The 23,067-nt window shown below is 34.5% G+C and overlaps 1 protein-coding gene across 3 annotated transcripts in view; it reads left to right on the plus strand.

Moving 5' to 3' along the window:
* Window positions 1-3,081: 3,081 nt before the first annotated feature.
* Window positions 3,082-23,067, plus strand: part of LOC149779773 (replication protein A 70 kDa DNA-binding subunit-like) — a 110,600-nt gene continuing 90,614 nt past the window's right edge. The window contains exons 1-5 of one of the 3 annotated variants that reach the window (XM_089940634.1): window positions 3,082-4,777; window positions 5,940-6,155; window positions 8,787-8,860; window positions 14,692-14,819; window positions 18,065-18,233. In XM_089940634.1, coding sequence (XP_089796760.1) covers window positions 6,082-6,155; window positions 8,787-8,860; window positions 14,692-14,819; window positions 18,065-18,233 — 445 coding nt within the window. In that variant the 5' untranslated portion in view covers window positions 3,082-4,777; window positions 5,940-6,081. The remainder of the gene's footprint in view (window positions 4,778-5,939; window positions 6,156-8,786; window positions 8,861-14,691; window positions 14,820-18,064; window positions 18,234-23,067) is intronic. The other 2 variants (XM_089940633.1, XM_089940635.1) reach the window with 2 other exon arrangements.

Consider the following 23,067-nt stretch of genomic DNA (forward strand, 5'->3'; position numbering starts at 1 on the left):
TGCCTGTGACTGCAGATCACGTTTCAGATGAATTCTAATTTTAAAGAATAACAACCTGGCAGACTAATAATAATTATTCATGACTGCTGAAGACTAAAATAACTTGCATATGGTAATTAGTATTGTTTTGTATCGATTCTCCATCACTTTTATTGATATGTGTATCGTTACAGCAAAAGTATAGATGCATCAGTATATCGATGAATTGTTTCACCACTACTGATCATATGAATAGTTTAACTAGTTAGCTGTAGACTCTGTGTCAACTAACTGATATCAGCACAATGGCTTTTACAGTGTGTCAGCTATAATGTAAGGTTACTGGTAATCAACCCACTTTAGTCCCAATTTTTAGATGACAACTTACACAGCAATTAAGATAAACATAGAAGATACATCCACCATAGGGTATGGACCATTTTATTTTTGGGGTGGGGGTGCAATTTTGTCTTCTAACTGATATATTTTTTTCTCTTTCATCTCAAGATAATTTGTTTCAAATAAATTATTTTTAAACAAATCCCTGGCCCAGAAAAATAACATTGTTAGTCCCTAGAATAATTTCAGTATACCAATGTATGTTCAGAAATATAGCATTCTAAAATAAATTTCATCCTACTCAGCTCTAGTCTTTTGTCTGTCTATTCGTTAGCACAAGTTTGTTATTATTACTCCTAATCTATGTGGAGGATTGTATGAAACTTTAAACTCACAATCGTCTTATGGTTTAGTTGGTCCTAAATGAAAACTCTGCTGCCTAGACATCCAATATGGCTACCACAGTGGCCGTCTTGAAAATCTTGTTATTGCTACTACTGCTGGATGGGTGGTCATATCAACATGGAGTTTTCATAGAAAGGCTTTTTATGATGTCAAGTTGGGCCTAAATCAAAATGGTGATGTGGACAGGATGGTTGAGCTTGGTGGGCTTGGAATGCTGATCTCTTTTTGGCAAGCAGCTCTTGGATGTCTTGGTTGTTTGCATTAAACCAGTATTTGTTTTTCTTAGTGGTAAATCCAAGGATTTCTTCTGAGGTTTGCAGATGGCAGTCTTGATGTGATTCAACATATATTCCGGAGGTAGATCTGGTGGAAAATTAGGTCCTTCAAGTCTAGACTGCAGGCTCTCTTGAAATTCTGCCTTGATGTCTGCACACAAAAAGTTATTGATCTTGAGCTTCATTCTCGGGGTACCTCCTTGTTGTCTGGTCCTAGGCTTGAAGTGGGAGTTGAGCTTGCATCGGACAAGATATGATCTGTGTGGCACTCTGCACTGCCATATTATAAGCATATCAAATCATGTCATACTTCTCTGAAGCATATAAAATTACCCTGGTTTGTAATGTTAGACAAAGGCATAAAGATCAAGGCTTCCAAACTTGATTATTTCATTCACTTCATATTTCTAGAATTTTATTTTTATTTTACAGTTGTAATCATTTGAATATTAACTATTTACCATACTAAAGTTCATAACAACAGAAATTTATTGACTTGTTTCTTAAATATAATTTAAATGGGCATACATTTCACAAATGCTGCATTGTGTCTACATGTATATTATACTGAATGTATTTAAAAAATCTGATTCCTTTTCGTTGAATTTGCAAATCCAACAGATACAAAGCGATTAAATCCTCAGCCACCATTTCATCACTAAAATGTTACCAGTGTAAACATGTTACAGGTGTATTGCATCTTCTTACTCTCTCTTGCAATAAATTGCTTTTAGAATGTAGCAAACTGATGATACATAATTTAAAATGATAACTGCATAATCTATCAACTTAATTATCTATCTCTTGAATATATATGTGCAAGGCAAGTTTCCTTTGTGGAACAGGTTATATATATTCCTTAAGAGAATGTATGACGTGTGTGTGTCCATATATATATATATATATATATATATATAAATGTTATGATAATACAAATAAATCAACCTCTCCGGTGGCCTAGTGGTTAGAGCATCCGCCTTGGATGCAGGAGGTCATGGGTTTGATCCCCGGCTGAGTCATACCAAAGACTTGCAAAAATGGTACTTAAACAGCTGCCTCACTTGGCGCTCAGCATTAAGAGGTTAGTGTTAGCACTGATTGGCCTGGTGTCAGGATAATGACTGGGTGGGACATCATGCTACATGTCTGTGGAATGATGTCCCAATGCTAGACACCACTATAAACTGCCTCACTGCAGACATTGTAGCAATATGACTGAACAGTTGTTAAAGCTATGTTAAAAATCCAAATCACACACACAAATAAATCAATAATGATGTACATAACTATGCTCATCGTAACAGATCATACATCGCACCTCTGCATGTATGTATTTGAGTCCTTTGTACTTTAGAATTGCAGTACAGTTCATCAAAAAGGCTGAAATATCTTTTTAAATTAACATACTCTGCACTTTGCAATAATAATAACAAAAAAAATAATAGTCTCTGGTTTCAGGGGGTAACCCAACTAGCTCGCAAACGCATATTTAAAATTTTTATATAATTCTAACAAGGCATGAAATTGCCATAGGATAAATTGCTATAATGATGCAGGAGTGAATTCAGTTAAAATAAATTCAGAAATAAAGATGTTAATGATTGAGACTTGAGAAAAATTCTTTAGCATAACCTTTACACTGAATTAATAAAATTGATAAAGTTGTCTTCATCACTAAAGTAAAAGTGTTATATAAAATTTGAAGTGAGATGTGTCAGGAAAGGACTTTGACAGTTTAGACTTATTAGTCTTATGTGGGCAGTGTTACAAATGTAGTTTTCACACTAGATGATGGGTAAGCATCAGAATTTAATTTAACCTAAACTATGATGTTGCATAATATTTCAAAGTGAGATGCAGAAAAGCAAGAACTAATGCCATTGCATATCCCAACACTTCCAAGTTGTTACACAAGGGACATTGCTCAACCCAGGGACCAATGTTTCAACATTGCAAATGTGTATTTCTCTTTTCATATCCAGTTAGTATATATATATATATATATATATATATGGTTACAAGGTGGAAATTTATCTTGTACCAATTAAATCTATACATCGTTGTATGGTGGGAATCTTAATAGTTTCAGTGATAGGGCCATATTCAAGTTCCCAATTTCAGGGACACAAATCAAAGGTCCGTATCAAATATATGTATCATTTTATCTCCACATGCCTTTCAAACTAAATGTGGCTGTAGACTGGGAATCACAACAGTTTCCAAGTTATGATGCAGAAGCTAATCCCCTTCCGAATGGCCTGTCTTGGATATAAATCTGTTTTCATGTTGTTCAAACTTAGATGTTGCTATAGGGTGCAGATCTTGACAGTTTCCAATTTATGACCCAAGAACAACTCCACATGGTCCATTATAGAGGCAAAACCAGAGAGTGTAATACAAAACTACATTTCATATTTTTTTATATGACTTTGATAATAAAGCCAACTTTGAGATCTCCATCTTCAGTGCTTAAATTGTTGAGATTTAAAACACTGATCCCACACTATATGTCAATCAAACTTTTAAAACCACAGTGCACACCTATAATCATATCCCACTGTTTCATATCTTCAACAGTATAAGTGGTGCACTACATTGGTAATGGATGGATTGGTGGAGGGACAGATGGACATGTGGTCAGGAAGACGTAATTTCAACCATTTTTCCCCAAAATGAGTTAATGATACTATTAAGTCACTTTGGACCTATTTAAAAGTTATGACTGTCAAAGATAATTAGGAGAAGGTTTAGACTACTATCAGTACTAAGATTTAAAAAAACTAAACTTTAATTGATTGATGAAAGTGTTGTAGTTGTAGGGTTTAACACCATTTTTCAGCACAACATAGGCTATACATGGCAGCCAGTATAAATGGTGGAGGAAGAACCCCGGAAAGAGACGCATGAGAAGCTACTGGCATGCTTTCTCACATACCCACATTGGCTGAACTTGAGACTTGAACCCATGCAGACAGATGTGAGAGATTGATGAAGTACATCTTCCATGAAATGGCTTGTTCATGACAGAAACAGATTACGTTTACATGCATTTTGACTTAAAGTTAAAACTTGTAAACTACACACATTCATTTTATAGAGACAAGACTTTTATTTTAATTTTCAGTACCATTTATACATAACGCACAACCATAATCATGTGAAACTAGAGACAGCATTAATTACCACCAACCCATTAATATTATAAAATATAAACTGCTATTTTCTGTTGTAGAAGGATTGGTTGTAAGCTATATATAATTAGTTAATGAAAAAATGAAACTAGCGTTTTTAATATTATTAATATTTGTATCATAATCATCTCAAGTTTTAACATTTTAAAAATAATTCGTTTAAAGTGTGTGTGTGCGTGCAGATAAAAGTCTGAGCTTCCTTGGTATTTGTCTTAATTGAATTCTCTGAAATTTTAGGCATTCAAAATCTAATAAAGCCTGGGAGATAAAATTGTGTTCCTCCCTTCAGATGATAATTTTAAAATGTATTGAAATTGTTGCCTGTATTACAAAATTGGACAGCACAATTTTACTTGCTAACATTCATATAAAGTATGATTATTTTTCCCTTTCTATAAACACAAATTTAAATATATTTTTCAAACAGAAACTAAATCAATTCAGTGCATGTGCTGTAGATAGTGCTCTGGTTTGTGGGCTTCATGCCATCTGCAGCACATGATTGGCTATACATGGCAGCCAGTATATTTGGCAGAGGAAGAACCACTGACCCTCTGGAAGTTACTGGCATTTGAGTGATCTGTAAAGGTGAGTTCCTTAGACCACTCGGCCACACCATCACAGTTTACATCATTATTAATTAATGTACAAGTTCAAAATGAGTCAACACAAAATAGATCAAATGCTTTTGAGATCATAATGTTTGAGAGTTGCTGCCAGGCCTTAACTATGATTAATCTGTTAAACGATGACTCTTTGTGTGATATTTACCTGAAAAGATAAAAGAACTCTGAATAATGTAAAGAAAAATTCCATAATTATGATGCCCTACAGAAGCATCTGTAGTACATACAAGATGCAAAGAAGAAAGTTTGAGTAAAGAAATTGAAGTGTGGTGGAACAATGATAATTATGCATGTCCACAATGTTTTGATATTTTTATCTAAATTTAACTATCGACATTGCTAGTGCAAATTATCTTTTCATTTAGATTTAAATTATTGGCACACGTGCACATCAGATTACTGGTGCAGAAATAATTGGCAATAATTATTTCTGTGACATTAAAAATAGTTTGTTATTTTATAGTGGAGCTTGAGTGAGAGCTTATTTACTGTATTTTATAATGTAGTTTCTTGTTATGTACATAACGTGCACACAATTAAAGGACATAGAATTAATTAATAAAAAGAGATTGTAGGATTCCCCCTCTACTCCATATTAATTTCCAGTAGTGATAACATACATATCATATTGAATGGTGTCCATTCATCTGCCACTCGGGTGAAATATTCCTACAATGTGAAGCAACAACCCTAACACGCATGGTGGGAGTTGACGTCTCTGGATGAATAAGCTGTGCTGTGTAGCTCATTGTGACACTGAGGTCACTCAATATTGGAACTTGGGGGGGGGGCAAATTCAAGAATTTCTTGCATAGTCAGCACCCTGTATTGATACTGTTGCACATATTCATGTAATAGTACTATACTTTGATGCCTTTTGTCTTATTGAAAGTATTCCCATGCACAATCAAGTAATTGGGTTTTTCTAAATCTCTGACCACCATTTCAGTTCTTTGAGGCATGATAGCAGCCAAAAATTGCTGAAGTAATGGTTGCACTTGTGGTATACAATATTTGCTTATATATTTCTCCATCATGATTGACCTAATTCTATTTTGTACAGTCAGATTTTTAATACAACATGTTTCTTCTGCAGTGTTGACCTTCATCACTTTATTACACAGGGTCACCAGCTTTTATGGCAATGGCCATAATTGTTCAGAGCCAGAAATATCAGCATTGGATGGAGGCATAAAAAGTAGGTTAGGGGTCTGGAGGATGGAACCATACTTTTAACTGCAACTGTAAAGAAAACTTGCTGTAGGAATGTCCCAAGCTCTCCAAGCCCCTCCCAACCCTCCCTTCTTGATACATCCATGGCCAGACACTCTTTGTTGCAGGTAGCTTAATTTCTTAGCCCCATTACTTTTTTTACGGTCCTGTAATGTCATGTGTGCATTTGTATTTACCACTTAAGTTAACACCCATAAAAAGTAAATGGCGGTTGAAATTACCTACTTTTTATATTTCTTGAAATGGTCCACCATCCATATAATGCATGAAGCATGGTAACAAATTTGTGTGTAATCTTCACTTTGCAGAAATACCATGGCTTTATTGGCCTTATTTATCTGACTACAAAACACCATCAAAAACAGGAAATTGTATGATTATCTTTTGTTTCGTATTTTCAAACCAATTAAATAGGTGTGTCAATATGTGTGGCACATTCCATTAGTGGGACTGATGGTAGGTTATATTAAGTATTGTTGGCTTTTTATCTATATGACAAATTTAGTTATTGAATAATTTTGATTATAGCATTTTGGGGCAACTGCAGTAATTTAGCAGGCAACCAAAAAAATCTGCTCGGCAACAAAACAAATTTCAAAGTTGTTTGCCCAGGGACAACCATGGATCAAACTTTTTCTACCCCTGTGTGTGTGTGACCTTGATATTGAGTTTTTAGAACATGTTTGCTACCAGAAGTGATACAGTACCAAAACTTTTGGTCCAAAAGGTGACAAATCACTTCAAAATCTCCAGGTGTAACAAATTCCTATATAAATATCCAACCTCAATACTCCAGTGAAGTTTAATGTTCAGAAAGTTAGGGGAAAGAAGATAATTCTGATTTGAATGAGTTTTAATATGTACTTAATATTGGAGATGAAAGATAACGTAAAATTTAAGTTAACTTGTTCTCAAAAGTTTGACAAAAGGATAAGGGTCGATTTTGGCCGACAATCAGATTTAAATGTAACTAATACATTTAATATAGGTCTCTCTCTTTTCCTTAAATACATATTTAATTCTTACCTAGGACTGCCTTTAATAAAGAAAAATGACCATTCTGTTACTGTATAATATGATTTGAAATAATTGAGCAACTATAGTTGATCCCAGGGGCTAATTACAATGGATTAAGAGTATTGGTCAATGGATAGAGGGCTGGGGTGTCCATGTCTGCAAGCCCTACTGGTATTTCCATTTACCAATACTCTTAATTTCCTTTGTAATGTCTGTGTAGTTGACCATTTGGCCCAGTACTGACCTGATTTTAGTTTGCATGCTCATGCACATATATAAAAGCATCATTCATGTACACATTAAGTTGAAAAATAAAAACAAAAATGTATGAAGCATTAAAAATGTTGCAGTTGAACACTGGCAAAGTGCAAAAGATGTGTTCCAAAAGGGCTGGCACTGCCATTTGTTCTGTCTAGGGCCATTCATATAGCTTCTCAGCTGGTACAGCAATTGGACTTGCAACCTAAGGGTCACATGGTCATATTGTCTGCCATGGCCAATCCATGTTATCTTAACAAAAGGCATTTAGGTCCCTTTTCTTCAAAATGATATAGCCAATAATGTGTTTAAAAAGTGCTGTTAAATTACTAAGAAACAAAACTCTGTCAATTTATAGAGACACATAAGGACAAGCTGGTCCACCTGATCATGACAGCTAAGCAGGTATATGACATATAATTCATGTGCACAAGTCCAATGTGACAAATGCCCAGGTACATTAAGGTTTGTGTAGCCATATACATCATGGTGGTAAAGAGATCTTATGAACGGTGACAAAATTAAATTCCAGTCTTTTCAAATTCTATTGCATGAGACAAGGCAACACCCTTGCTGTGTGGCAGGTGGGTTCTGCAAAGTAAATGTTTATAAAAGTCAGTTGGAGATTTATACATTATGTTTTACCTACAGACAGTACTTTGTTGGTCGAGTCTCTCTGTTGTTTGAACTATTGGTATCAGGCATGTCTGTGACAATGATAAGGATGTTTTGTTAACATTGGAGTACTTGAAACAATATACTTTAGAGTTATTTTCAAGATCCAAAATTCCAGCCTTTTGAAAACAAAAATCAGTTCAAGCATTAACACTTTCATATAGTCTGACTGAAATCTTCAGAGTTATTTTCAAGATCCAAAATTCCAGCCTTTTGAAAACAAAAATCAGTTCAAGCATTAACACTTTCATATAGTCTGACTGAAATCTTCTTATATTTAATGTTTTGGTATTGTCTTTGTTTTTGTTATTACAAACATTAATGTTTTGAAATGAAGAATTTCCCAGAAATCTAGTTTTATGTGAGTTTGATATGATTCTTTAGTTTATTAATTTCAATCTAATTTACTGTAAAGTCATCTACATTCTTGTGGGTATCAATTTTTCATGGTTTGGCCCCACTGCAGCCCCCACTTAAATTTGTTTTTGGGGTACTCAAAATTCATAGATATGCCTTTGAAATGGAGGGGTCCCTGTTTAATTTTGCTCATGTTTCATTGTTTGCTGAGGCTTTAAGCTGAAAGTACCAGTGTTCAGTTTATTACTAGTGTGACTCTTGGCCAACCACCAAGAGTCTCATAACAATCATTATAAAAGGGTTGTACATTATAGAAACAGTGTTCAGACATACTTTGTTTCCTGATATCATGTATCTAATAAGTTGTTTAAAAGTTTGTTAAAAGTGCATGTTGATACACTTTGTTTTTGATTTATAATGTCTATTTACAGGAAGATGACTTCATCCCCAAGTAAAAAGCCCCGAAATGAAACTATTTCCTGTATTCAGGCAAAAGAACTTACCAGTAAGTTTGCGAGTAATTCGAAGAAAGAACTGTTAGCTGCTTTGTTCAGAATTTTGCAGACTTTAGTGCACATATTTTGAAATGTGTTCTTCTAACTGCTTGGTGACGTTGTTCAGTGTAAGAGAAACATCTTGGACATGTATAGAAACAGAATACTGACCTTATCAGTGATGGCAGTGTGTTCACAATCAGTACTGTAATCATCATATATCTTGGGACAGAAAAATCTATTTTCCTTGTCCCTAAACCAAGAGACTAATGAAATGTGCCTGAAAAATTTGCCCCATAACGTAAAATGATAAATAATGACACTCTCTTCCCCTGCCAAGCTTCACAATATCTAATAATGTTTTACCTGGAATCCTGAAACTTTATAAGGGGATGTGTCATAATAAATACTATACTATACTATAAAATAGGTCACTGACTTGTATTTCATGCTTCGGTGATTTCACTGTGATCCATATGTGACACAATATGTAGCTGACATTGAAATTCTTGTGCTCAGATCTAAAATGCATCTACTGAGGCTGTTGCATTAGTCAGAATAACATGCCATAAGTATAAAGAAAATAGTTGTAAATAAATGGTATGACATATGATGATTCCTGGTAAAAACAAGATGCAGAGATGAATACATTCAGGTCTGATTACCACGTTTTGAACACAATAGTGCTTAATAAAATTGGTCTATCTGCTTATGATGACAGGCATTTATCCCTGATGATGGAGTCAACATGGTTTACAGCCACCATAAAACTAAATCTAATGACAAAGCACCAGATGTTTTTTTTAGAACTGAATGTGATATAAGCACCAAAAAATGTATGATATGTATGATGCCCAGGCAAAACAAAAATATGCTGCCTCAGCAAAACAAAAAGAAAATGCACATTTGTAGATAGGTGAGTAAGGCTTGTTATGCCATTACAACAAAACAAAATCTCTGTGGCTCATGCCAAGAGTTTTCAGCTTTAAACATGGAAGCAAAAATTTCTTGTTTGCCAGACTCGTTGTTTGTTGCTTGTTCTGGTCATGCTGTCCTAATATGCTGACTAACTTCAACACACAGATTGTTTCATCCATTTCATACAAGTTGTAGATGGGATGTTCCTTCCAAGTCATTATATATAACTTGAGTATCTTTCTTTTTAAATGCATTAATATTTCATCATATAAGATATCATGAATCTGGCAGCATTTTTGTATAACAATGTTATAGTCATCATCATCAGTAGTATGTAACAATAAGGGGGTCTCTGAGCACACCGGATGCTATTCCAATGATTCTTCAGAGTTTTACCCCATAACAAACTCATACAGACAAAATATATTTCCATAGCAGAACTGGCATTTGAAGTCCCAAGCTCATGATGAAAATGATTTTATCTGTCCTTTGCTGTTATATTGGAAAATGAGAAGGTCATCAGAAAAACAGACGTGTGAACTTGGATCCCCCTATTTACGTGCTGCTAACATTAAAATCTGGTTTTTATCAACTCATTCTAGTACCTCAGCTTTGATATCGTATAAAATATTGTTCTTTTTATTGTTTTATGTCTTTTATGTCCCCAACAGTAGGTGGGTGGATAGGTCAATAGGTAGGTAGGTTGTTTTACAGTATGTCAGCACAATACTGGCTATATAGTGCTTATTAAAAGTTACAATTTTAAATTTTAAAAGGTTTAAAATTTTAAGTTTGAAGATAAATGATTACAAAAATATCTTGAGTTAAAAAAGGGAACAAAATCAGTTATGTTTGAATAGTTTTTCTGAATGGTAATGTTTACAGTGGCTGCTGGAGACTATCAAAAGCAGAGGCGAGCTATGTAATCATTGATTGCACTCTGGTTGATTATGGGTAAAACAAATTTATGGGGCTCCAGATAGCCAAGTGGTCTAAGGTACTCCCCTTTACAGATCACTGACATCTAACCTCTGTCCAAGTGGGTTTGACTCTAAGGCTAGGTGAGAAAGCTGGTTTGTAGCTTCCAGGTCTTCACAGGTTCTTCCTCCGCCAGATACACTGGCTGTCATGTGCTGAAAAATGGTGTTGAAATCACAGCCACAAATGTTTGTTTACAGTCAGGTTTTAAAAAACGTACTTGGTGTCCAGAAATTGAAAGTTATTAAAATTTTTGGAAATATGGTGTCTGGAAAATTGTAGCATCAGATATTTGGATTAATGATGAGATATTGTCTAATACAATTCCAATAACAAATGAGATCTGTGCATATTGATGAGGTGATCTTGCATCTGATTGGGTGAGCTTTTTTCCTCTCTAGAGACATTTTTTCTTGTCTGATTTTGATAGGATTTGTTATAAAGGTTTACATCATCTAGATGTGGATGAGATTAATTATGAGCAAGATATGTGCATCTCGAGTATACCTTTATTTGTGGAAAGAATTCTTGTCATAATATGCCAAAATGAGTAGAATTGAAGCACTGTAAATTTTGGGAGATTGCATAGGTTTGTGTTCTTAGAATACACCATGAGCCAGCTTAATAAAATGGTCAACTGTTAGGTTATGTAATTCTGGTGAGCAGTATCAGACCCACTTGGGACCCCTGTTTGCTGTTTAGTTTCTGTTTTAGCTCACCTGGTTGTTAGGACAAGTAAGCTTACAGGCCTTGCTTCCAGCATGTGTCATCTATCATGTGTCTTATGTCCGCAATGCTATTTTTAACTTCTTAAATACTGCAGTGCCAATTTCATTTAGACTTGATAGGAATGCTTCACAGGAAATGCCCTCCCAAAATGTGTTTTGGGGTGGCTTCCCACATAGTGATGTGGCTTCTATAAGAACCAAAAGTGAAAACTTATTTTCAACTTGAACAAATACAGGAGCATGCTCTGAAATTTGTGTATGATGATTGCACAAGCAGCTATCATAAATTCTTACTGGTGGTAAAAATGACAACTGTGAAGTGCTCAGACTTTGGGTTATGGGTCTAGAGATGCTCAGAGTCTTGAATAAGTGTTATCCCAAATGTTTGGATGATTTCATGTTTTAAACATGATAAATACAATTTTAGATATTCAAATATTTTTGATGTCCCAAGAATTAAAACCTCAACTTTTGGCAAACAATCTTTTAGATAAGCAGTGGCCATTCTATGGAATGAGCTACCAGATCACTTTAGAGAACAATCAGATTTTAATTCATTTTGATCATTAAGTCTATCCTGGAATGGTAAAATTTGTATGTGCAATATTTGCAAAGAATACCCCCCCCCCAGCAAAAATGACTGTTTTATCTGTCATTGTCTTGAATACTATCATGTGCCATACTGTTTGCTCCTTTCTTAAGTTATGCATGAGCTGCATTGCAGCATGCTTTATGCCTAATTTGGTGCATCTATGTTTAGTTTTAATTTTGATATTTTTACCAATAATTCACCAGTTTCTACTGAAAGCTGGAATTATCCAGATGCGGGTGTCTATCGACCGAACGCACCCACCTTGTTATAATTTTTATTTTTACCAATGTATCCCAGCAGAGTGATATCAGGTCCAATTAGGACTCTCAATTTTTGACAGTAACATTGTTTTGAAAACAGTTAAATTGCTTTATCAAGGCAAATGAAATTTTTTCTACATGTTAACATACACAAATAGATAACCTGATTGTTGTACCAATAAATGAGTTTATCTTGAGTTTTATCTTTATAGTTTTACTGGACATTGACTAGAAGAGCCCATGTTGTCTATCAGTTGTCTTTCTGCCATTAGCACAAGTTTGTTTTCATTTTAAAACTACTTGGAAGATTGGCATGAAGCTTTACAAACACATTCATCCCAAGGTCTTGTTGGGTCTAAATGAAAATTGTGCTGTTCAGAAACTCTGTATGGATGCTGCATTGTCCATCTTGAAGATCTTGTTATCACCTCACCTCCTATGATATTTTTTTTGACCTGAATGAAAATGGTGCTGATCTGATGTCAATTATGGCCACCACATCAGCCATATTGAAAATCATTCCATCACTATGCCTCATGAATGGAAACGGTGGTTTTTCACCAAAAGACTTCTTATGATGACTAGTTGGCCCTAAACACCATGTTGCTGTTTGAACATCCAATATGGCCACCACATCAGCTTATTTGAAAATCTTGCTATCACTGAAGAATATCAGAGTTGTTTCAACACGCAGCAGTCAAAAGGACGAGATGGTGTTACCTTAAATTCTTGGAAATTTGTTTGATCAGTAGTGTGTCAGTCCCTCTGAGGGACTCTTGTTTCCTCATGTCTCAGTATATACTTGGTATATCAGTTGGGCTGAGCATGTTACTGCTCAGGAGACTACATTTCTGATCTGATGTTGATCAGACTTGGTATGTGGGCTTATGTCATCAAGATCTAAACAAAAATGAATATTGAGTTTGATCAATAATCTTAATGAGGTGATCTTGCATTTGATTGGCTCAGGTTTATTTACCCTCTAGAGACCATATTCCAGTTTATTTAACTTGGAAGGCTTTATATCAGCAAGATCTCACAAGTTCAGTAATGAACATGGTACTTACATATTAATGAGGAGATCTTGCATCTGATTGGCTGGAATTTGTACCACTCATGATGCCACATTTTATTATGTGATTTTCGGTAAAATAACCCTATATAATCAAGATTTTACTTTAATTCATTAGTAAGAATCATGTTTATTAATGAGATCAGGTTGGTGGAACTTGTTATCACTTTAGTTTCTGTTCCAGCATCAGTAAACAAACTTGAGTTATCAAGATTTAGGATGGGTATGATTATGAGTGAACTTGGCAACACTTTAGTGAGTAATTATGGTAAGATTTTTTTTATTATCGATCTGGGTAAATTGGCTCATATTGTCAAAATATCCAACAAGTTTTTTCATAAACATGATCCATGCATATTAATGAGGTAATGTAGCATCTGTTTGATTGATCTTATCACTCAAGAGACCATATTTCTTACCAGATTTTAATAAAACTTGGTAAACAGGCTTGTGTCATCATGATCTTGGTTGAGTGTGTGTATGAGCAAGATCCATAAGTTATTAATCATGGGCTGAGCTTGCCAACACTTTGGCAGGTATATCAGAATTTGATCAAAGTTGTTAAATGATCTTGCATCATCAGAATGTTTTATGAGTTTGATCATGAGCAGGATCTACAAATATTTATGAAGTAATCATGATATGATTGGCCAAGTTTGTTACCTGGCTGCAGACATAATTTTGATAGTATTTTTTTCTCTTACATGGTAAATAAACATGTATTATTGTTGTCTGAGACATGTTCTGTAATAAGTGAGGTCTGTGCATATTAATGAGATGTATCTAGCATTTGATTGGATGAGCTTGTTACCTTATTTTGAACTGAAACTAACATGTCTAATCCAATTGGAATAAATCTTGGTAAGTAGGTTCATATCATCATCATCAGATGCTTTATTATGTTGTTATCAGACTAGAGTAAAATAATCAAAATAAACATGATATAAAAGTTGGGACAGTTTACTTAGGCTTTTGTTCTTGCAAAACTACATGGTTTCCTGTTATGTAAGCCAAATGAGTGATATCACCCACACGGGCCTCTTTTTGTAGCATATGTCTAGGGTCATGAGTGTACTAAAATGAGTTGATTTTATACACTGATAGAAGAAACTTTTATAATATATGTATTGAGTTAAGCAAGATTTCTAAACCTGATAGCAAAGTCGCATATATATTTTGAAAAATTGATTACCTAATATTTCAGCATGATCAAATAAAAAGTTGTACATAAGAGTCAGTCACAAATTTTTATAGTATTGATGTGGTTTATGCTTGTTTTGTCTTTCCTTTTCAGTAAAAATGCATGAAAAAGCCTTGAGTAAATGTCTTCCAGAACTTGTTAAGGACCTTGATTTTACAACCGTTTTGGATTACGTGATTCAAAAAGACATTCTCCCACAAGTGACAGTAAGGGACATATCTGTAAGAAGTGAATGACATAATTATTTGTTAGCTTACTGATCTTAGACCAAAACAGCTTTTACAAATGTGTTTCATCCCTCCTCTATCCATTGTATGGTGTCCATCATCAGTGGGCACAAGTATTGCAAAAGATTTGAGAACTTTTGAATTATGCTAGTATGAGACCAAGGGGTAGATGAGATATTGACAGCTAAAACTGATTATATCTGATACAGTTTGAAAGTCAAAGAAATTTCCTAAACAGTGGAAGCAATTTTTAAAGAATAAATGTTTATTAGCAAGTCCTACAATAGTAAATAAAGTACAGTTTTCCAGGGTTTTCATTAAGAAATAAAGTAGCTGGCAGAGTTCAAAAAAGCAGCAGGAGTAGGTGATACTAAACACCAAGTGAGGTAGCTGCTAGTACCATTTTTAAAAGTCTTTAGTATGACTCTGCCAGGGTTCGAACCCACGACCTCCTGCATCCAAGGCAGACGATCTAACCACTAGGCCACTGGTACAGTCTCTTGTGATGTCTAGTATGTACTAAAGGAAAATGGTGCGGACCCGATGTCCAGTATGGCTACCATGGCAGTCTTCTAAAAATCTTGTTATTGCTTCTGCTCCTGAACGTCATATTGACATGGGGTTTCACCTGCAGATTTCTTTAGATGTCTAGTTGGTCTGAAATGAAAGTGGTGGTACTTGGCCATCGAGTATGCTAACACAGTGGCCATATTGAAAATCTTGTTATTGCTACTGCTACATATTGAATAGTCATATTGACATCAGGTTTTGACTTAAAGATTTCATATGGTGTGTAGTTGTTCCTAAATGAAAATGGTGCCAGTCTGATTTCCAATATGACCACCACAGCAGCCCTATTGAAAATCTTGTAACTGCTGCTCCTCCTGTATGGAAAGTCATGTCAGTATGGGGTTTTCATGAAAAGACTTCATATGATGTCTAGTTGGTCCTAAATAAAAATTGTGCAGATCTGACATCCAGTATGGCCACAATGGCAGCCACCTTGAAAATGTTATCAGTACTCATCCCAAATGGAACATTATGTCGGCATCATTTATTCACCAGAAGAATTCTTACGTTGTATAGTCAGTCCCAAATGAAAATAGTGCTGATCAGACCTCCAATATGGCAATAACAGTGGTTGCTTTGAAAATCTTGTCACTATTTGCCCTAGATGAATACTCATATATCATTTTCTCCACAAAAAATAACTTGTGATGTCTAGCTCTAAATGAAAATGGTACTGATCTGGCATCCAGTATCACCATCACGGCTGATATCTTGAAAATCTTGTTATTACTCTTCAATAAAAAGTCATATTAATATTTGGTTTGCACTGGAAGTTGTCTTATGATATATTGCTTGTTCTGAATTAAGATGGTGCCAGTCTGACATCCAGTATGGTCATTGTTTTAGCAGTCTTGAAAGTCTAGTTATCACTTCTCCTGAATGGATGGTCATATTCACATGGGTTTGTTTTGCCTAAAGACATCTAATAATGTCTTGTCTGTCCTAAATGAAAATGGTACTTATATTAAATATGGCTGCTGCAGCAGTTACTTTGAAACTCTTGTTATTGCTCAGAAAAATCAGACAAGATATCAACAGTCAGCAGTTAAAAAGAAGAAATGGTCTTATCTTGAATTCTTGCACATTCAGTATGGCCAATGAAATCCTAAATAGTTCTAAAGTCTTATCACAAGTCCAAAAGTATCGAGTTTTCCAAATGACTTCCAGTGGTATTCCAAATGAAGTTGTCTTTTGTGCTGATGTACCAATAGTCTTGATATATCACAGTGATGTAATATAAAATGTCTTTAAATGAATTCACAGTAATTCCAAAACAGGTACTAAATAATTGAAATAAATCCTCTCATCTGAATTGAACATAACTAAATGACTCCCCATTATATAGAAAACTAGGATGCAATAACAGAAATGGATGAGTGTTGAATATTCATTCCAGATCATTCTAATTCTGTCAACAAGGTCAGATACTTCAGCAGCTAGCCAATTATTAATTAAGTCAACCTGGTTAATCAAGAAAATCCATGACCTGAACTTAAATCGCATGTTCACTTTAATTGGACGTACTGCTCACTATCTTGAGACTATGTAATGTGTTTACTAAAGTGACCTCATATTAAAGTAGAAAGTTACAATCATAAAGAAAATTAGTATTTAATATGTTATTTACTAAATGACCCATACAATCTATAATCATGGAAATGAACACACATAATATATACATAACAGTATATAAATAGACTCTTGTTGACTTAAACATCATATCTGGTCACTTTGCTGTGGATCCTTTGAATGGATTGGCTATATCCCTTGGGTGTTTGAGCTTACAAAATTGTACTGCATGTCATTCAATTTGTCACAGTCAGTCTGTTTCGATCTTGCAGAGTCCTCCAGTATCAATCTTGCAGAGTCCTCCAGTACTGCTTATTTGCTAGTGATAAATTGTTTGTTGTTTTCCATGTTTATCCTCCAGCTTGTTTCAAAAGGCATTAGGAACACTGATCACCGCCATATCTCTGTCTTCTCCTAAATTATTTGGTGGAAATTCACCAAACTTGGTACATAGAGTAGGTTCCCCATATAATAACTATATGCACGATGAGCGTAAGTTTTGGACCCTTCCCCTTGGATATCTTGGAGGGGGTCAGATGTCAAAGATACAAAATTTACCATTACAATAACAGGACATTTTGTAATATTTTTTTTAACAAACCAAAACCATGCAGTCATAACAAGAGGTCACAAAGTACAGTATGTGAAACATGATTGGGGTGGTAGAGTACTGTAATAAAAAGCTCTACAATTTCTGTAGTGATAAGACCAGAGATAAAACTAAAGTCAAAGTGAATTTGTCAAAGATATCCTTAGTAAATATTTGGCCAAATTTTCTATAAATATAGGTGGGCTAATTTCATCAAGCATGGTTTATCATCAGATAAATAATTATTTTGTTGTGAATTCAAAGCCATATATGTAACTCCACTGCAAATAAGCTTAGATTATACACAGATTATAGAGCAGTTGCACAAAATTCAATGGTACAAATAAATGAAATTTTCAGTTTTATTTGAAAACAGTCATAAATGGAATTAGAGTTATAAGTCAGATCTTTCAAAGTTTGTTTTCTAAGTAAGATATTGATTTATTTTGTTCATGTTAAACATATTCAAGATGTATATGATTGCAAGGCTCTTTTCTGAAACAATTTTTAGGATGAGAAGACAACATCAGACAAAATCAGAAGACTGGTTGAACATATTCAGCGCAGAGACTATGACACATACAATACATTCAAGGAATGTCTTGTAGAAGCAAAACAAAAGTTTCTTAAAGAAATGCTAGAGATGGAAGAGAAACCTTTTATAGGAGAACCATTGGCAGGTTTGTATTGAACTGTTAACTTAGCATGATCTCTTTCTTATAACTGCAAACACTGGAATCAGAATTTATTGAATTTCATCCACTTGTATAACTTCTTGGTTGTGGCAACCTTTACAAATGAATATTATATTTTAATATCTGGTTAGCATCTCATTTGATATAACATGTATGCTTTTGTTGCCAGGCAGCTATAGAAAGTTACAAGTTCCAAAGTGTCCGCAAATATAAAGGTTGATTGATGATGGATAGAATGATGTTAAATGTCACTTCAGTTAGGCTGAGCTATTAATGCCATTGTGCCATTAAACCTGCTCTTGTAACCATCAATCTTCATTTTTTCTTTATGTTTGTGCAAATATATATTGCCAGTATGATAACTTCATACAGGTTTAACAATAATTATGAGTATGTGTACATAAAAATTCCAAGATCCAGATTGGCCATTTTGGAAAATTTAATTAATACTACTCCTTCTGGTTGGATGATTATGTCAGCATGGTTTTTTCACTAAAAAGAGTTCTTATGGTCCTAAATTTAAATGGTGCTGATGTGATATCTAAAATGGATGCCATGGCATCTTGAAAATCTTGTTATTGTTATTCCAACTGAATGAAAAGCAATATTCCCATCAGGTTTTCACCAGAAGACTTCTTATGATGTCTAACTGATCTTAAATGAAAATGGTAATGCTTGCACATCCAGTATGGCCACCACATTGGCCATGTTGAAAATATTGTTATTCCTACATCTCCTAAATAGTTTTACTAAATGATTTCTTATTATGTCTAATTTTGTACTTTTTTTGCTCAACTGGTCATAGACTAGAAGAGCGTAGTCAGTTGTCATCATCCATTCATTCTTTAGTACGCATTTGTTATTACTGCTCCTCCTAAACTACTTGGAAGAATGCTATAATACACACACACCTCAAAGTCTAGTTGATCCTAAATTAAAAAATGCTGTTTGGGCATATAAAAAATCTTATGTTACTCCTCCTGAATAGGTCACTTTAACATGAGGTTTTCACTGAAAGACTTCTTATCATGTTTAGTTGGTCCTAAATGAAAATGGTGATGATCTGAAATCCAGTATGGTGGTCACAGCAGGCAACTTGAATACCTTGTTATTGCTATTCTTCTAAAATGGGATTTTTGCTAAAAGACTTTTTATGATGTCCTGTTGGTCCTAAATGAAAATGGTTCTAATTTTATCTCCATTATGGTTGCCTTGGTGCCCATCTTAAAATGTTTTCACTACTTCACAAACATGGATGGTCATATTAACCTGGGGTTGTCACCAAAAGACTTTTTATGATGTCTACTTGGTCTAAAATTAAAATTGTGCCAATCTGGCATTGAATATAGCTTATAAGGCAGCCATCTCAAAAACTCTTTTGCTACTTCTTATAGATTCATCATCATATCTACATGGGTTTTTCACGAAAAGACTGTATAATATCTAGTTTGTCATGAATGAAAATTGTGCCAGTCATATGTCCATAATGGCCAACATGGCACCCATTTTGAACATGTTGTTATTGCTGCTTCTTTGAAACAGAAATTCATATCAACCAGGGGGATTTGCCAGAAGATTTTTATGCAGAAATTGATGGTGGCATAACATTACATGTAGCCACCATGGAAGCTGTCTTGGAAATCTCATTAGCAATATTCATCCTGAATAGATGGTAATCAGAGGTCTCGCTAGGATTTTAAAACTAGGAGTCCAGGACTCCCATTTTGGTAAAAATAGGAGTCCCACCATCAAAAGCTGCAGTCCCTTCTTTCCTACAGAATCAACACAGATGTGAGTGCATCTATTTTTAGATGGAGAGGTTTTCTTAATGTAATCACTCACTTTAATATAGCTTCATTACAACAGTCTATTGACAGGATTGCAAATTAATGGTTTATTTATTTGTCTGCGTCCTGTAGTAATTTTAGGCAATGGTTAAATAGTATCTGATTTGCTGTTTTTTTCCCGTATTTTCGCAAATACGTGTCAGGTCGGAAAACATCTTAGACCGTAAAGCGCATCTCGCGAATTCCACAACATAGCATTGTCCCATATGTTTCTGACCTACATAAGTTGCATTCTAAAGTTAAATCTTTAATAAAATAATACCTTGGCTTTGCTTTCAATGATCTGTATATTTTTCTGAAAATATTTGCCCGATGATTTACAAAAACAGACAATCTAATAAACTGGTACATCCCAGACTTAGCGAAGTCCGCCATTATTTCCCGTTAGGCCTACTAGTTCACTTACAGTTTCAAACTAATTTAATGACGAAATAGTGTACAAGAGGCAGTTAATATATATCCAGATCACCGATTCTGATCTTAAAACACATGTTTGTATGTTTTATCATCAAAGGATATCATGCAGGAAATTGATAGTTGCTACCTTACTCGGAAAAGGGTTAATGGTCAATCAGCTATCAAAACATATGCATGTGAATGGGCAAGAGTTTGTTTGTCAACATAATTAATATCAAAACTAGGCCTAGCTACTGATGTATTGATGAATACATTTCACTACAACACTAGAACTAACCGGGCTAAGGTGAGGGACATTTTAAAAAAGTATGGTCAGTCATTGTATCTCTTAAATAGCTCTAGACCAACACATTGTTCATTGTTCAATGTGTTGGTCTAAAATAGCTCTTGTTCGTCCATCAGAGTGATACTGAATTTTGTCAATCCAAGTAAGGACTTACTCCAAACACTAAGCTAGGCATCACACACGTTCTTACACTTATCTACTGTCCCATCCGAACTATCAATTCTAGCAGCTTTAGCACTCTTCTCAATCTTGTTACAATCTTCGTAAGTTTGCCATTTAACCCCAAAATACTTATCCAAATTTACGAATGGCATTTTGTCTACGTCTCAACATGTCTTGATTCTCGTGCATTACTTATTCCGATACATTTGGAAATTAACACAATAACGAAAGCTAAAGTTGTTTATTTGATGTACTTTTATAAATGACCACATGTACATCTCTGGGTCCTTCTGACTCTGAATTCAATCACTGTAAATATCAGTACATTTTTACATCCGTCCGCCAGTCAGAGCCTTTGAACTTGCCGCCCAGCTATTGCATCATGTTCTTTTTGATGTACTCTTTTAATGGCAACATGTATGTACATCAAGGGATCTTTCAGTCACTGAATTCTGTCATTGTAAATATCAGCACAGCTATTGTGATCAACACATTTTCCCACAAAGCAGGTGGCTGAAGCAGGACTGGCAAGTCTTCGAATTTTGCTGCACACCTATCACATGCGAACAGAGGACTCCCGCCTCAATGATTTTCTGCGTTCCAGATCAAAAATTGGCATCCAAATATGCATAATTAAGTGTTTCCAAGATCTCTGGTAAAATTGACATCGAGTTTTCACTAAATGACTTCTTATGATATCTATTTGGTCCTAAATGAAAACGGTGCCAATCTTACATCTAATGTGGCTGCCATGATGGCCATCTTGAAAATCATTTTATTGATTTTCTCCTGAGTGGATGGCCATATCAGCATAGTTTTTACCAAAATACTTCTTGTGATGTTTTTGATTGGTGCTGAATGAAAATGGTGATGATGACAAAACTTGGTTGTCACAGTGGTCAATTTGAAAATCTTGTTCTAACTGTAGAATATCAGAGATGAGAGTTTGAAAGTTTGAAAGAAGAAGTGATCTGATCTTGAATTCTGGGAAATTCTTTTCAGTCAGTGGACAGTCAGTCCTTGTTTCGGCTCATTTTGTATGGTTTAGGCTTCAGAATCTTTTCTTCCATTATTTTCAGCATTAATTTAAAAGGAGATAAAGATGAAATAAAATTTAGTTGTAACAAGATGTTGAATATACTTAACTGAAAATTATATGTCATTAACTGGTGGCAAAAAAATGGAATCTTTATACTAGCGAAGCAATGAATGACAAAAACAAACAAGTTAGTGGAAGTGAAATGTAAGAAACTTTACAGACTGCAGAGAGAAGCAAACAAGTTCTTAAATTACCAGAGGAGATTTCTTCACAAAAGAAAAGAAAACCACATTGAACTTGGAAAATATATTACAAAACATTCACCAGAAATTTTGACAAGCCAAAGCAGAAGTGACTAAATAAGAGCAAGATAAAACTTAATTTATGAAAATAGAACCAACAGGTAACTCAAAAGTATGCCGAAGCATAATGTATTATTTTGTTGCTGGCATAATTATGTTGGTAGGTTTGGAATTGATGTATTCAAAAGCATACCCAACAAGCTGTTTTTAAAACTGTTCCATTTGATATGCAACCTCAGAAATAACAGCCAGTTAAATTAGGTAAAGAATGAGCAACTCCATTTTCAGAAATGCTGTTAGTGTTGTGAAAATTTGTAGTCAAAGTTTTTAAAAATTAATGGATTTTTCGATAAATAAATAGCAAGTGAGACAAATGACAAAATTAACATTATTTAACATGCATCATTAAATTTGTCTCTGATATTTAGTGACGGCAGGTTTTTAAATGTTGAAGATGTCTCAAGAAATCACAAAGTTGATTATTCCGATTTCTTAAAGTGAGTTTGTTATTGATTATCTGATAGCACAGGGGAAGCTACCAGACAAAATAAGTAAAGAAATGAGTGCAAGGGGACCTAAGCAAGGTAAATATATTTCTGTGTTAAAAAGCAAATAAAAGAAAGCCTAAAAGAGCAGCAAGATCGTAAGAGAAGAGAACATTGTCAAAAGAGATTTAATCAAATAAAGCCTAATAAATTGTGTACAACTAATGGTTAAACAAGCACTGGCACTAAGTCTAGTTTATTTCAAGCCTTTAAATGGAAAA

Source organism: Sinohyriopsis cumingii, chromosome 17, assembly GCF_028554795.1.
Source record: "Sinohyriopsis cumingii isolate HCF-2022 chromosome 17, ASM2855479v2, whole genome shotgun sequence".
Classification (NCBI taxonomy): Eukaryota; Metazoa; Mollusca; class Bivalvia; order Unionida; family Unionidae; genus Sinohyriopsis; species Sinohyriopsis cumingii.